Source organism: Ailuropoda melanoleuca, chromosome 13 (assembly GCF_002007445.2).
Source record: "Ailuropoda melanoleuca isolate Jingjing chromosome 13, ASM200744v2, whole genome shotgun sequence".
Taxonomy (NCBI): Eukaryota; Metazoa; Chordata; class Mammalia; order Carnivora; family Ursidae; genus Ailuropoda; species Ailuropoda melanoleuca.
Window position 1 is genome coordinate 58,131,006 of NC_048230.1, and position 16,272 is coordinate 58,147,277.

The following is a 16,272-nucleotide window of genomic DNA, read 5'->3' on the forward strand; positions in this document are numbered from 1 at the left end:
CCAGGGTCTGGGACTATTCAGAAAAGAGACAGCCCAGGGCACCTGGGTGGCTCAATTGGTTGAGTGTCCAACTCTTGGTTTCAGCTCAGGTCATGGTGTCAGGGTCCTAGGATCGAGCCCTGCGTCAGGCTCCCCACTCGGCACAGAGGCTGCTTGAGGATTCTCTCTCTCTCTCTCTCTCTCTCTCTGTCTGCCCCTCCCCCTGCTTGCAAGCTTGTGCTCTCTCTCAAATCTTTTTTTAAAATCCTTCAAAAAGAAAAAAGAGCCCTATCCCTGCGGAACTTCCAGTGAGAAAACAACCCCCACAAAATGAAGACCAGAATAGAAGAGTGTGCAAAGAATCACGTGTGATGAGTGTTCTGAAGAGAACAAACCTTAGATGAGGCCAAGAGTAACAGGGGTGCTTGCTTCCAGGAGGGCGGCCAGGGAAGGCCCTCCCTTCACCTGTCAGACTCCACCCATCCCAAGCTTAAGGGCTGTGCCCAGGGAACAGTCTGTTTGGCTTGGCAGATGAGGAAACTGAGACCAAACTGGGACCAGAATTCATGACTCCCACGCCCACGTTCCTTCTGCTTTTCCACACCACCTTTTTCTTATCGGTTGACAAATAAGGATGAGGAAAGTTTGCCTACAGTAAGGCAGAGAGTTGGGCGCAGGCCCAAGCTGAGGGCTAGCAAGCCGTGTTGTCAGGTCTCTCTACACAGAGGCAGGAGGCGGCTGGGAAGCCACCTGAGTCAACACTCCGTCTCCAGCTTGCTCTACTGTTTGGGCTCATTGAGTTGCAAGTGACAGAGAAAGCAACTCGGAGCAACCTAAGAAACAAAGAGAATTTGATTCATGTCCCTAAGGAGTCAGTGTGTGAGAAAGCTGACCTAAGAAGAAAGAAAGAAAACAACTCAAACTAGTCAAAGGGGAAGAAGGAAACTATTGGTGCCTGAAACAAAGAATCCAGAGGTAAATCTTCCTCCTTCAGGCTTAGCTGGATCCAGGTCTCAAATGTTTCCAAACCCAAGTATGTTCCAGTTCTCAGCCCTGTTTTCTTCTGTGTGTTGGCTTCATTCCTCCTCTCCATGAGGCAAGATGGCGTCCGTCTTCCCTCACCCTCACGGTGGAATGACATGGAACCAGTTAGCCAGTTGGAAAGGGTAGGCATCTCCTAGTCAGGTTAAGGCGTCATATTATTCTGGCCAATCACTGAGGCAGAGGGATTGGAAGGCTCTGATTGGCTCAAGTCTGGATCCCATGGTCTAGCCTTGGAGCTCTGCTGCCTGCAGCCTAATTTATACCTTATGGACCAAGGATCGGGCAGAAGAAGATCCCCAAATGAAAACTGGATGCTCTTATAGAAAGTATGTTGGCCCAAACCCAACAGATAACACTAGGCAGCACATTGGGCACAACAGTCCTGTTCTAGAGGCTTCGCAGGCATTAAGCCATTTCCTCCTCACAATCCTGTAAGTGCTCTTGTTGGCCCCACTTTACAGATGAAGACACTGAGGCCACAAGAGGGTAAGTTACTTGCCCAACAACTAGTCCGTAGTGGAACCAAGATTTGAATGCGGGCTGTCTGCTCCAGATCCCATCTCCACCCCTTCTCTGGCCTGTTCCCTGCTGCATTTGAGCACCTATCTCTGCTTGGCTTTCTCGACTCTTCTCTGTCAGCTCCGTGAAAGCAGAGACTTGTGTCTGGTTTTTCTGCCCGATCATGAAACCGTACTTGCACATAGATGCTCATGTCCAGGTNCTCCGTGAAAGCAGAGACTTGTGTCTGGTTTTTCTGCCCGATCATGAAACCGTACTTGCACATAGATGCTCAGATGTCCAGGCNTGGTTTTTCTGCCCGATCATGAAACCGTACTTGCACATAGATGCTCATGTCCAGGTGTGAGAATCACATGGCCTCTCAAACCCCCTCATTTTACATACAAAATCTTGTGGTGGTCAGCTTCCCAGCGCCTTGAATATATGGTTTCTAAGCTTGCTTTGAGTTCTAACTATACTCTATGGTCCCATCCGAAAAGTTCACTGTGGTTTGCTGTTCGAGTCCTGACGCTTCTCACTTTTAGCTGGAGGTTTTCGGCTCTAGCTTTTGATCTGTTGACTCCTTATAATGTGAGCCCCAAGAGGGCAGGGCCTTTTTTTCTTTCCACTGCTTTTTATCTGCAGTGCCAAGAACTGTGCCGAGAACTGGCACATAGCAGGTNGCTACTCGTTTGAGCCTGTGAGTAGCCATAAGGTTCAGCCCAGTGTCACCAGCATCCCTTCTGAGCCTCCCCCTTGCTGGCGGGGAGGGCTCTCCCACTCCCTGAACACAGCCATCCACCCCCATGGTGTCTTCCCGCGCTCTCCTATTGGCCAGGCCCGGGTCACATGTCTGCCTTTGGGCCAATCACTGGAGCTAGGGAGCCGGAACGTGCTGATTGGCTCTACGTAGGTCACATGCTCTGCCCTCAGTCAGGCTGCCCCTCTCTTGTGCAGGAAGGGGGCAACAGGGACCCCAACCACACCTGGAGGACTGCTTCCAAGGGGGGAGAAAATTCTTTGCTAAGACAATAAATAGCTTAGGTGTCTACTCTGTGCCAAGCACTGTTTCAGGAGTTGGGGATATAGATGTGAAACAAAACTGACAAAAATCCATGCCCTCGGGGAGCTGACACTCCAGTGGGGGTGGGGAGGGGGGACCCATAAAGAAAGAGGTAAAATACGTAGTTTGTCAGAGGTGGTCAGTGCTAGTGGGAAGGGAAGAGATTTCTATGCTAACCTACAAAGCCAAAAGGTAAGCAAAGACCCAAAGGAGGTGAGGAAAGGGCCCTGAAGGTATCTGGATGAGGGCTCCAAGCAGAGGGAAGAGCACGTGCAAAGGCCCTGGGGTGGGGACATGCCTGGCATGTGCAAGGAACAGCACAGAGGCCATGTGGCCAGAGACGAGTGGGCTAGGGGAAAAATGGAAGGTGATGAGGTCAGAGAGAGGATGGGCAGACCGTGTAGGGTCTGGTTGGCCCTTTGGAGGGTTTGGGGTTTTATTCAGCCTGAGATGGGAGCCCTTGAAGGCTTTTCAGTGGAGGGAGACACCCTGTTTGGTTTTAACAGGATCCTCTGGCTACTTGATAGGAGGAGGAGAGGGTAGAAGCAGGGAAACGAGGTAGGAGGCTGTTAGGATCCAGGCACGATGATCCTACCCTCTCATTCTGTGCCTTGCACATAGTAGATCCTAAATGAAAATCTGTAAAGTAAATGAAGGCAGATATAAGTGGTCGGGCTGTCTGGACCACCTGGCCCCAGGACATGGGGCATCTCTCCACACCCTACAATCCCCTCTCTTCCTTTCTCCCTGAGGGTTCTTCCATCCAGTCAGTGCCTTGTTTTGTCTCTGGCCATGTCCTCCTCTCCCACTCCCTCAACTGCCCGATCATTCCCAGACTCCTTTTAGCTACTTTTGCTGGCAATTTGGGGATCCTCAGAGGAACACTACCATCTGGGTCTTTCTGGACAGGCCCGGGTGCAGTCCTGGGAGCTTCCCCGAAGCTGTGGTCTGTGGGGCCGGGGGTCATTGGTCCCCCAGAGACTTGTTCCTCTCTGCAGATTANAGGCATTAAGCCATTTCCTCCTCACAATCCTGTAAGTGCTCTTGTTGGCCCCACTTTACAGATGAAGACACTGAGGCCACAAGAGGGTAAGTTACTTGCCCAACAACTAGTCCGTAGTGGAACCAAGATTTGAATGCGGGCTGTCTGCTCCAGATCCCATCTCCACCCCTTCTCTGGCCTGTTCCCTGCTGCATTTGAGCACCTATCTCTGCTTGGCTTTCTCGACTCTCTCTGTCAGCTCCGTGAAAGCAGAGACTTGTGTCTGGTTTTTCTGCCCGATCATGAAACCGTACTTGCACATAGATGCTCAGATGTCCAGGCGTGAGAATCACATGGCCTCTCAAACCCCCTCATTTTACATACAAAATCTTGTGGTGGTCAGCTTCCCAGCGCCTTGAATATATGGTTTCTAAGCTTGCTTTGAGTTCTAACTATACTCTATGGTCCCATCCGAAAAGTTCACTGTGGTTTGCTGTTCGAGTCCTGACGCTTCTCACTTTTAGCTGGAGGTTTTCGGCTCTAGCTTTTGATCTGTTGACTCCTTATAATGTGAGCCCCAAGAGGGCAGGGCCTTTTTTTCTTTCCACTGCTTTTTATCTGCAGTGCCAAGAACTGTGCCGAGAACTGGCACATAGCAGGTCTTCGAGGATGTCTTGTTGAATGAATAGTTCTGCAAGCAATGGGGTTCCTAAGCCCTTCTTTTTATGCCCTAATTTCCTTTCCAGATCCTGAGCCCTTGTCTTGAAACCTGATCTTTGCCCCCTCCCTTTGAAAGACGCTTCTCTTGTCCTGTGCCCTTCTCTGGAGAGCTGGCTTGGTTCCCTGCCTCCAGCTGGAATTCCAAGACCAGGCACAGAGAGCCAGCAGATGCCCTGGCCCTGGGTAGGGAAGACAGGGAGAGTCTGTGCCCATAGGTTACAGGAGCTCCTATCCTTTCTTTGACAGCCCTGGAGAGGAAGGGAGAAGGCTGGAAAAAGCCTGTGACCAGGAAGGGGAGACGCCAGGGGAGTGTAAGGTTTAACAGATGTGCTTGTGTCATCCCGTGTCTAGACAACTTCTGGGCTTGTGAGGTTCGGGACCACACATTTCCATCCCTCCCACTCTGCCTGCTATTTGCTCAAGCCATTTCCCATGCCGGAAGCATCCTGTCCTCCACCCTCTTCTTCAGAAAAACCCTGTGGATTCTTCAGAACTTTGTTCCTCTTAGGCTCCTTAAACTTTACCTCCTCCAGGCAGCCCTCTCTGACTGCCCCCCCCAGGCCAGCAGTTTCCCCCTTCTTCTTCCTGTTTGTGCAATATACTTAGCCGCAACTTCTTATATCACTCATCGGTTTCCAAGTGAGCAAAGGAGTCAAGACAGTGCTCTGGGGTCAGGCCGCCTGGGTGCAAATCTCAGCTGTGAGGTCTGCTTGCTTTACCCACCCAGGGCCCTGCAGGAAACAGATGATGCCCTCCAAAAAAGGTGTGAACAGAGTGCAAGAAAATGAGTAATACAGATCCTTGGGGCTGGGGACAGTGGGGAGCATTTGCTGGAACCTGGAGAGGGCCACCCACAGGAGCTGTGGCCCCCAGCAGAGCAATAGCGGGTGTGGTCAGTTCCCAGCACCTGGGCAGGGAGGACGCCTGGCAAGGCTCTGGGCCCCTCCTCTCACCTTCCCTTCCCCGGGCAGTGTCCCCCTTGTTGGCCAAACCCCGTCAGGAGCGAGAGCACGGAGCCTGTTGATGTGGTCCATCCAAGGGAACCTCCAGGGCCCAGGGAAGCACAGAGAGAGGATGGGGAGGAGGTGAGCCAAGGGACGATATTCAGCGGCTTTGCCTCCAAACTGCATGACCGTGGGCAAGTTCTCGAAACTCGCCGTGCCTCAGCTTCCTCGCCTGCAAATAGAGCATCCAGCTTCATAAGGGTGTTGTAGGGGGTGACGAGAGCTAATGGAAAGAGCACTGAGAAATGGGCGGGGCCCATAAATATTACTTATTCTTCACCAGTGTTCTTTAAGGGTTTTTACTGTGTTGTTCCTAGTGCTTCCTGTTGCAAAAGACAGCCCCAGCTCAGCCTATCTGACAGCAAAGGCTACTCGTTTGAGCCTGTGAGTAGCCATAAGGTTCAGCCCAGTGTCACCAGCATCCCTTCTGAGCCTCCCCCTTGCTGGCGGGGAGGGCTCTCCCACTCCCTGAACACAGCCATCCACCCCCATGGTGTCTTCCCGCGCTCTCCTATTGGCCAGGCCCGGGTCACATGTCTGCCTTTGGGCCAATCACTGGAGCTAGGGAGCCGGAACGTGCTGATTGGCTCTACGTAGGTCACATGCTCTGCCCTCAGTCAGGCTGCCCCTCCCTTGTGTAGGAAGGGGGCAGCAGGGACCCCAACCACACCTGGAGGACTGCTTCCAAGGGGGGGGAAAATTCTTTGCTAAGACAATAAATAGCTTAGGTGTCTGCTCTGTGCCAAGCACTGTTTCAGGAGTTGGGGATATAGATGTGAAACAAAACTGACAAAAATCCATGCCCTCGGGGAGCTGACACTCCAGTGGGGGTGGGGAGGGGGGACCCATAAAGAAAGAGGTAAAATACGTAGTTTGTCAGAGGTGGTCAGTGCTAGTGGGAAGGGAAGAGATTTCTATGCTAACCTACAAAGCCAAAAGGTAAGCAAAGACCCAAAGGAGGTGAGGAAAGGGCCCTGAAGGTATCTGGATGAGGGCTCCAAGCAGAGGGAAGAGCACGTGCAAAGGCCCTGGGGTGGGGACATGCCTGGCATGTGCAAGGAACAGCACAGAGGCCATGTGGCCAGAGACGAGTGGGCTAGGGGAAAAATGGAAGGTGATGAGGTCAGAGAGAGGATGGGCAGACCGTGTAGGGTCTGGTTGGCCCTTTGGAGGGTTTGGGGTTTTATTCAGCCTGAGATGGGAGCCCTTGAAGGCTTTTCAGTGGAGGGAGACACCCTGTTTGGTTTTAACAGGATCCTCTGGCTACTTGATAGGAGGAGGAGAGGGTAGAAGCAGGGAAACGAGGTAGGAGGCTGTTAGGATCCAGGCACGATGATCCTACCCTCTCATTCTGTGCCTTGCACATAGTAGATCCTAAATGAAAATCTGTAAAGTAAATGAAGGCAGATATAAGTGGTCGGGCTGTCTGGACCACCTGGCCCCAGGACATGGGGCATCTCTCCACACCCTACAATCCCCTCTCTTCCTTTCTCCCTGAGGGTTCTTCCATCCAGTCAGTGCCTTGTTTTGTCTCTGGCCATGTCCTCCTCTCCCACTCCCTCAACTGCCCGATCATTCCCAGACTCCTTTTAGCTACTTTTGCTGGCAATTTGGGGATCCTCAGAGGAACACTACCATCTGGGTCTTTCTGGACAGGCCCGGGTGCAGTCCTGGGAGCTTCCCCGAAGCTGTGGTCTGTGGGGCCGGGGGTCATTGGTCCCCCAGAGACTTGTTCCTCTCTGCAGATTAACAGATAAATCTAGAAACAGGAGTGACGTTGGGATACACTTGGGATACTAGACGTTTCCAGAGCTATCTTCCTCAACTGGCAAGCCTTTGCTAACGTCTGTGAGATGACACAGGACAAAGAGAAGGAGCCAGATGGACCTAGCAGCGAGCTGGTGGGAATGAGACGAGGTGTCCGAGGGAGAGTCAGAACATCGGACCGCTGGTGGCGTACAGATTCACCACATACCGTCCGTTTAACCACTTTGAATCTTTTTCCAAGAAGGAAAAAAAAAAAAGGGAGGCAGAATCCCATGTGTCATTTTTAATTGATTTCTTCAGCATCCAGAAAGAGGCTGGCACAAGGCCAGGGGAAGTCAGAGCTGGGGGAATTCATCCAAAATCGACCTACTGATGACTTGATCTGATGAAATAATTAGCCCCTGTTATTCTTCAGTCTCCAGTCTCAGAGCTTTGACTTCTATCCAGAGAGGGAGCTTCCTGGCTGGTGGGTTATAGTTGCTGGGGAGCAGAGGGTGAAGGGGACTCTGGTTGGGGTGGGGGAGGGGCATGAGAAAACCAACGTGGGTGCCAGGAACAGAGTCCAGCTGACCATGTCTCCCAGCTCCACACACCATCTGGCCCAGAGCTCCCAATACAGGCTGCAGCTCCTGGCTCCGTACCTCCCTCGACATGACTGGTCCAGAGCCCAAAAGACCCTCAGAGGATACCTGGCCACCTGCTGCTCCATTTGGCAAATGAGGAAGGAAACTGAGGCTGGGAGCCTCAGGACCTTGCCCAGCAGCCTGCTTCCAGGGGCTTCTGTTGGAGCAGTCTGGTCGAGCGACTGGGTTTGAACCCCGTGTCTGCCACTTATTTAACCCTGTGATCATGGAAACAGTACTTTTAACTCTCTCTGCCTCGGCTTCCTTATCGATAAAATGGGTGTAATATGGGTGGGCGGAAATGCAGATTAAATGTAAAATGTATAGAGCGGGGGCTGGAGCGTTGCAAGCTCTCCACGAGCATTTGCTGTTATTGTTTCCAGTAGAAGAGAGTTGTGGGGCATCCCTTGGAAAGTCTCTCGATGTTATTTTAGTGCTTGACGTCTGTCTGAAGGCACATGAATGTGCGTTTCACACATGAAAGTGGGCTGGCGGGCTCATCAGTTCAAGTGCAAAGCACGAACCACCCTGGTGTGTTTCCAGGGACAGGTGGGACACAGACTGGTAAGCAACATGATTTGAGGACCACCCCATGATTTGGGGTCATTCAGGGACCGATTCAATGGTGGAATATGTCTCCTCTTCAACCCTCTCCCAGCCTCCTCCTCCCTCCGGCAGAAAGTCTGGGACGGTGCTAATGTGTTTTGACTCCTTTCAGCACCTAAAAAGAGTGTGTGTACAGGTGGGAAAGCAGGCGGGCATAGAGCTCAGCTTAGAGCCTTAGGAAGGAACGAGAAGCTGTGAGACTGAGTAACAGTGTCTGCTTTCTTTCAGTTGGTGTGAGTTAGCTTAATGCAGAAGGGGATGCCAATTTTCCCTTTACCCTTGGATAGAAAGTTTGCATTTTCAAAAACACGGATTTGTGTTTTTATTTTTAAATGAGGCCATGTCACAGTGGAAGGGTCATGCAGCTAGACAGGCAGCAGGGGCTGTGGCACCTGGATGGGGGAGGTTGGGAAAGGTACGTGTAGGGGAGCAGAGGTCAGACCATCTCTGCCGTTTCTTCCCCGGGGTGATCTTAGGACCGTGATTAAGCCCCCGTGTTCTCAACTGTAAAATGGGGACAGCACCCGTACCTGTGTGGGAGGTGGCTGGGAGTGGAGGAGACTGTCCAGGCAGAGTGGCCGTCACAGCCCACCCACAACGACAGCAACCAGCCCAAGCATGGTTGACTCTGCGAATGATGTGTTCTGGGTCATACCGTGTGCCGGGCTGTGGTCTCAGTGTTTCATCCTCCACGCCCATTTTATAGATGAGGAGACTGAGGCACAGAGGTGTTAAGTTATTTGCCTGGGGTCACCCAGCAAGTGACTCCAAAGGCCAAGTCTTAACCATCCACAATGGGGCACACAGCAGGTGCTCAAAACACAGTTGATGGGTGGCTCTGGCTGTCGAGAGGCCACAGGGTAGAAGCTGGTGCTTGCCCGCAGGGCCTGTGAGAGTCACAGTTCCCGGGTCCGCTCCCCTGAGAACGTGATCCTCATCTCCCCTCTCTGCACAGATGTCCTGTCAGAGGTCCCTGGGGAGGGAAGCTCTGCGCGGAGCCCGCACCTGCTCCCAGCCTGCCCAGGGGAGTGTCGATTGAAGGCATTTCTTCCAGAGGCAGTTTGGGTTAAGGGAGCCGACATGGAATCTTGCAACACCCAGAGGGAGCTAGCAAGGGAGGAGAGCCATCACTGCCTGCAGACTTGAAGGGGCAAGAGGAGGCTGAGAGGTGCCCCCAGGACTGGAGGAAAGTGAGAACAGTGGCCAGCGTAGAGAGACAAAGGCACTGGGGTGCCGCTGATGCAAGGGAGGGAGGAGAGTTGGATAAACGTGCTGATTTCCTGCCTCCCCCTGACCAGCAGCCTCCCAGCAGAGTTCCCACTGGCAGAACCAGCAGGAAGCCAGACTGGGCAGGTGCGGTGTGCAGAGGCGAGACCGGCTTCCTGGGGCACAGAGCAGGGTGGAAAATGGATCAAAGGGACAAAGAGCAACCCCCCCCCAGGACCCTTCCTGGGGGAGGATGACAGGGGAAAGGGGTTGGTGACACCTCTGAGCCTCCATGCCGAGGTTATGGCATGGCCCTGCCCAGCCCCATGTCCCTCACTCTGCAGAACTCAGAGGACCTTAACAAAATCTCCGTTCCTTTAGCTTTCAGAATATTTATTTGGCGCCTACTTCTACGTGACAGGCATAGTACTAAGTGTTGGGGACCGAGCTGTGATTAACACAGGCCTACCTCCTACCCTCATGGAGCTGACCCTTTAGTAGGAAGAACTGGCAACTAAGATAACTGCAGGTTGTAATAAGGATTACGAGGAGAATAAAACAGTTGTAAAATATAGAGAGTGCCTGAGGTGGGGACACCGCCCTAGATAGGGCAGTCAGGGGAGGCCTTTCCAAGGAGGTGACATTTGTGCCAAGGCTTGGCAGAGGAGAGTGAGCCCAGTATAGAAAATAAATCTGGGAAAAGACACTTCCAGGTTTAAGGAAGAGCAAGTGCAAAGGCCCTGGGGCAGGAATGTGCTTGATTTGTCAACAGAAAGAAGCCCGTGGGGCTGGGGAGCAATTGGGAGGAAGGAGGAGAGGTAGGCAGGAGTGGATCACTTGAGTGACCTGTAGGCCCTGGTAGGGAGTGTGCATTCCATTCCTTGGGCTGGAGGAGCCAGGTGAGGGGCAGGACTGGGACTAAAGTGAGGTCAGTGCCCTGTACTGGTACCACCTGGAGTGAGTGAGTCCCTTCTGCCCTGTGCTCTGAACACCTCGCTGGTCTCAGCCTGGGCCAGGCCTGCAGAGTGATAAGATGGGAATTGCATTTTAAGAAGATGCTGCTGGCCGCCCGAGAGAGGATGGAGGATGGGGGCGCCGTCGAGAGAAATGGGGGGCCCCTTAGAGAGCTGTTGCCGTGACGCATCCCCGCCTATGTGCAGATGAGCTCCCTGAGCTGGGACTTTCGTTGGGGAGGGGGAGGTGGGCAAACAGAGACCTTCAAGGTCACTTGGCCCCACCTCCACCGGAGCTTGGTTTCCTCCTGACACGTCTGCTCGCTCACTCTCTCTCGTTTTAAATAAATGAGACCTAAAGTCTATATCTGGAAAGACTTGAAGGCTCATTTCCTCAAGATGTAGAAAAATGACCGCAGAGACCAAAGAGCAGAACGAGGTCAGACCTGCCCGGGCCAAGATGCGCCATCCCGCCTTCCCTCCCCCCATCTTTGCTTGTGACCCCATCTGACCCCAGGAGGCCCAGGGGTGACCGAGGTCGCACAGACTGTGACAGCTCTTCTCCCGTAGCCTTTTAGCCCTCAATTTTCTCTTATGTCCTTTTGTTGATTCTGCAACTTAAAACTCACGTGAGTAACTTGCCCAGCTATGGGATCTGTCTGCAGGCCGCCTTCACACACACCCCCACTGGCTTGAGCTCCTCTGACAACCTCGTCTCCCCATTTCATTCACAGGAAAACTGAGCTTCCCTACTGGCTTGATGGGGAGGACACCCAGGGGGCGAGCGACACAGCTGTGACGGGAACACAGCAGCCCCGCTCATCCACCCCGTGCCCGAGCCACGCACTGCCCGAGAGCGGGGACCGCATCCTGCTCACCTCTGCCTCCCCGCCCCCACCCCACCTCCAGTGCCGGGGGAGAAGGGAGACCCAGAAATATCTGCTCACCCAGTCTGGGCTCCTTCTTTTCCTTTCTGTGGGGGCTGATCTGTCTGTCGAACCGGTTGGCTGGTTCGGAGACAGGCTGGTTCCCTGACTCGGCACCAGGGCCTCCACCAGCACGTTCAGGAGACTGCTGGTCGGGGGGAGACGTCTGTCTGCCAAACCGGCTGAGGAAAGCTTTCCTGCCACTCTGTTGTCTGAGCACACCACACGTTCTTTCCTTCTCCCATTCTCCGAGTTCGGTTTCCCCTGCTCTCGCTCCCCCTGATCAAAGGAACCCTCGTTGTCCATGCCAGCCATCATTATGCAAGCCCGAGCCATCAGGTGGCCTTTACGTAAAGACTGACCTCATTCTCTTCCTCCTACTTCAGATCCGTGAGTAGAGCGGGAAGAAGGGACAAGAGACACAGCCACGAAACGCGACTTCAGACTCCTGGGTCCTGCAAGAAGCCCCGATCGGCAGAGCGCACAATGGCCCCCCCCAGCCTCCTGCTTTGCTTGCTCTCTGCCACCGTTTTCTCTCTGCTGGGTGGAAGCTCGGCGTTCCTGTCACACCACCGCCTGAAAGCCAGGTTTCAGAGGGACCGCAGAAACATCCGCCCCAACATCATCCTGGTGCTGACGGATGACCAGGACGTGGAGCTCGGTAAGCAGCTGGCCCGCACGTGACACCTGCCAGGCCCAGGCCACCGCGGTGGGGCTGAGGCTCCCGACGCGGGTTGGCCATGGAGACCTGCGGAGCTCACCTGGCTTTCAACCAAGTCACAGGGGTTGTCCCACACACGTGTGTTTGCAGCTTGGTCCGCAAGGCCAGGGGTCTCCAGCTTGTTCCCAACGCAGAACCCTTCCTGGATCGCTCCAGGAGTCTTACGGAGGAGAGATGTTTAGGCCAATTCATTATTTTCACCCAGTTTCTATTGAGTACCTGCTGGGTGCCAGGCAAGATCGTAGGGCCTAGAACGGCCATTATGAGTAAGACAGACATAGTCCCTCCTGTCATGGATGGAGGGACACAGATCATCAGCAGGGTCACCTGGGAGATCATGTCAAGAAGGGAGAAATGGGCTGGTGATACTAAAGAGGGCTCTGTGCCGGATCAGGGCAAGGAGGGCTCTACTCTGGATTGGTAATCAGGGAGGGCCTCTCAGAGGGGGTGATGTTTGAGCTGATACTGAAGCTAAGTAGGAGCCAGCCGCGGCCGTGTGTGTGTGTGTGTGTGTGTATGTGTGTGTATGTATGTGTTTGTACACATGCACCTGTGGGCCCTGATCCTCCAATCTAAACCACTTCGAGGGGGCTCAGCCTTCCTTGGTGGCATCCAGGGACAGGGAGGGCAGACTATTGCTAGTGACCTGAGGCTGTTCACAAAGATCGTGCCTCAAGAGGATAAGCTTGGCCGCCTCCTATCTGGCGCTTCCTCCCCGCACGATGCTTTGGCTCCGGGTAAAGCGGGTGAGGACAGGGACCGTTACCAGGGTTTAGCTCACTCGCACCCACAGCGGGCGTGTCAGGGGCTTCTCCAGCTCACAGTCTCCGCAGTGCCTTTATTCCCCACGCGAGCCACGCCCCCAGCGCCTCCTTGGCTCCGCCCCTGCGCTCCCACGCAAGACCACAGGCTCCTCCCCCTGAGCGGTGGGCGCTACACCCGCGGGAGGCTTCTCTCCCCACGCGAGGCCACCAAGAGCGAGCCCTCCAGAGTCTGTCTCAGCTGCACCTTCTGCTCCCAAGGGTCGAGCCCCACTGATATTTCCAGCTTGCCTTTGGGCGTCTCCCTCAGGGTAAACCTTCTTTCTCCCTAGCTTGTGACTTCGCCCCCCGACCACCAGCTTGAATTCACTGATTTTACGGGTTCTGTCTCTCCAACAGGAAACCATACACAGAGCTGCCCTATAGAAATACAATGGGAGCCACAAATGCAAATGACATAAGCAATTTTAAATTTTCTAGTCACTACATTTTTTAACACTGAAAGAACAGATGAAATTAATAATGTATTTTTGTTTAACCCCACATGTCCAGATGATTATCATTCCACATGTAATCAATACAAAAAGTCATTAAGGAGATAGTTTACATTTTTTATACTGTTTTTGGAATCTGACCAGTACTTTACGCTTAGAGCACACATCGCATTTAGGACTAGCCACCTTGCAGGTGCTCGGTAGCCACTTGTGGCTACCATATTGGACAGCACACAGCCTTGTGCGTTTTCCTCCTAGAGATTTCCCTTCTAATCATCAGGGCTGTTGTGTACTGTGAAGACCTGAGAAAAGCCTTTTAAGCAAGGGAAACAGCACGTGCAAAGGCCCTGAGGCAGGAGCAAGGAGACAGATGGGGCTGGAGCCTGGGGAACGGAGCTGGAATAGGAGACTGGAGAGAGAGGATGGAGCCATATCTTGGAGGCTCTTGTGGGTTGTGGTAGAAAGTGCCAGTAGTTGACCAGGTGAGGGGTGGGCTTTTAGCACCTATCCACTGTCAAAGGACAATTGAATATTATTGGTGGCAACAAATGTAAAGGTTTACTAGATAAGCCTTTGCAACCCAACCTGAGATTGTGGTGCAGATCCAACTGCAAATCTACACGCTTTTTAGATCCATTATTAAAAGCACGCATCAGTCTTTTTAACTGCTAAGAAAAGGTGATTATACATCCCAGTTGCTCCTTAATGTTTTGTATTAACGATCACAAGTGTAGATTTTTCTCAGGGAGCTTATCAAGTGCAGGAAGACTTTGCAGCCAGGAAACAAGCAGAGCCCAGAACCTTTATTGACAGTTGGACACACAGAATACCTGTTTGTCTGGCAGCGTCTAACTTGAACTGTGTTTGATGACCATGGCGAGTCTCCAGCTCATGGCCATAGGGACGCAAGTTTTGTTTCTGGTAGAATTTTGCAGAGAGCATTTGCATGTGGCACCCAGATCTCTGAGTACATTGGTCTTGTTTCACAGGGCCCCTCGATGGTGGTCGTGCCTGGGAGTTCAAGACCGCCCAGGCACCCACTCATGCATTCAACAGATATGCATTACGCATCCAGCTCTGTGCAGCGCACCAGGCTGGGAGCTAGAGGATGGGGAAGGAGCGTTCCAGATCGAGAGAACAGAAAAGGCAGAGACACTGTGTTAGTTAGCAATGAACTTGGTGTGTTAGGACAGAAGGAAGGTGTGGGCTGGAGAGAGCTGGGCTAGATGTGGAGTGAGATAAGGCCGGGAGTGGAGTGGGACCAGGTCGTCAGGGGTCTTGAGGCCATGATGAGGGTTTTGAGTTTTATTCTTAGTAAAATGGACATGGGTTAGGGGGCCTTTAGCAGGGTGCTATGAGCTGACCTAGGTTCCGGGAGGATCCATCTGCCTGTTATGTTCAATTTGGGATGGCCAAGAGCAAGGGCAGAGACAGGGAGCCCCATTTGGAGGCCTTCGGGAACTGGGCAGGGGGTGATGGAAGCTTGGACCCGGGGCCGGAGCAGTCACAGGTGAGGCGTCGATGGTTGGATGTGGGGGTTAAGGAAAAGAGGAAGATCCAGGGCAGCTCCTAGATTTTTGGCCTGAACGACCACTCTTAGGAACAACACGTTTTCACCGTAGCAACGCGAGCCGGCTAAGCCTTGTGTCAGAATGTGATCACACGTTTACATCTGTGACTCTCGAATAAAACCAACAGAATATGCGAATACAGAAAAAGGGTCTAGGGACATGATTAGGACACAAGAGGGAGGAGAGCAAGGAGAGCCACACCTAACTTAAAATACATAGATTTACTGTTTATTTTACAAAGGGAGAGATTAAGTCACAGGAAAATGAAGTTTCTTGTCCAAGGTCACACCCACATGACTAGACCATGGCCAGGCAAGACTGAAACCCAGAGCCCGTGATCTTCACCACTGTTCTACTTAACCAGTCTCCTGGAATGGCTGTTGGGTGTTTCTAGATCGTTAGTGGGTTTGTTAGTCGGCGTTCACTGTCACAAATACCATTGCTGGGGATGTCTTTACACGTGCATCTCAGCACACGTGGGCAAGCGCTGCTGAGAGAGAGATTCCAGAAAGTGGATTTGGTGCATTGAGAGCCCTCGCCTTCTGGGTCGTCCATCAGCTCCCACGCTGTAACCCCGCCTTGCATAGATCCGAAGCCTGCGAACCTTCCCTTCCATGCACGAGCCGACCCCTCCCCAGGNGGGGGGGGATGGTGGGCTTTTTATAGACCACGAGACGGACCCAGATCAATAATGCATGTTCCAAAAAAGGCCAGCACATTATCTCACAGTCTGCTACGACCGGCACACACAGGGTGGTCCTAAAAAATTTATCATCTGCTATTTTCTGCTCATTCGTGCGGCAGCTCTGATGGTTCTCGGGGCTGAAGGCTTCTCGACTGAGCTAATTCCAGGCTTCCTTCCAGTCCCAGGTGGAGAACAGCCGTCCATCCTAATTAGGGTCTGGTTGAGAGAACTGTGATGGGACATAGAGGGGGCTCGTCCTGTGTCCTCATTGCGAGGTTAGGGTGGAGGGAGAGGGGCTGTAGATTCGTTGGCTCTTTGCTCGCGTGCATCTGACACCTTCCCTGAGTTGTCACTCAGAAGCGTCACATGCCCAGGGGAACTGGTTCCAGGGCATAGAGGTCAGTAACCAGCCTCCATCATCAGTACATTGTCAAGGTGATTGGGCAAATCCCTGTGTTTGGGTGATCCTCGGAGACCGGCAGGGGCTTGGCTGGCCGCCTTTACCAGAAGGATAAAAGAAGGAGAAGCACACAGAAGCTGGCGTCTTGCTTGCGTCTGGTGTCCTCGGGTCAGATAGGCTGTGTCACTGGGGAGCCCTGCCAGGGTTCACTGGTTGGAGTCGGTCCGGCCAAACCTTTGGTGAGCCTCAGCAGCTCAGACAGGCTCGGA

General features: G+C 53.0%; 1 protein-coding gene across 1 annotated transcript in view; it reads left to right on the forward strand.

The window, feature by feature from the left end:
- The window catches only part of SULF2 (sulfatase 2), a 118,823-nt gene that overhangs the window by 17,140 nt on the left and 85,411 nt on the right, over window positions 1–16,272 (forward strand). The window contains 1 exon segment of the mRNA XM_034639864.1: window positions 11,758–12,032. Within this exon segment, the coding sequence (XP_034495755.1) occupies window positions 11,858–12,032 (175 nt within the window). The 5' untranslated portion in view covers window positions 11,758–11,857.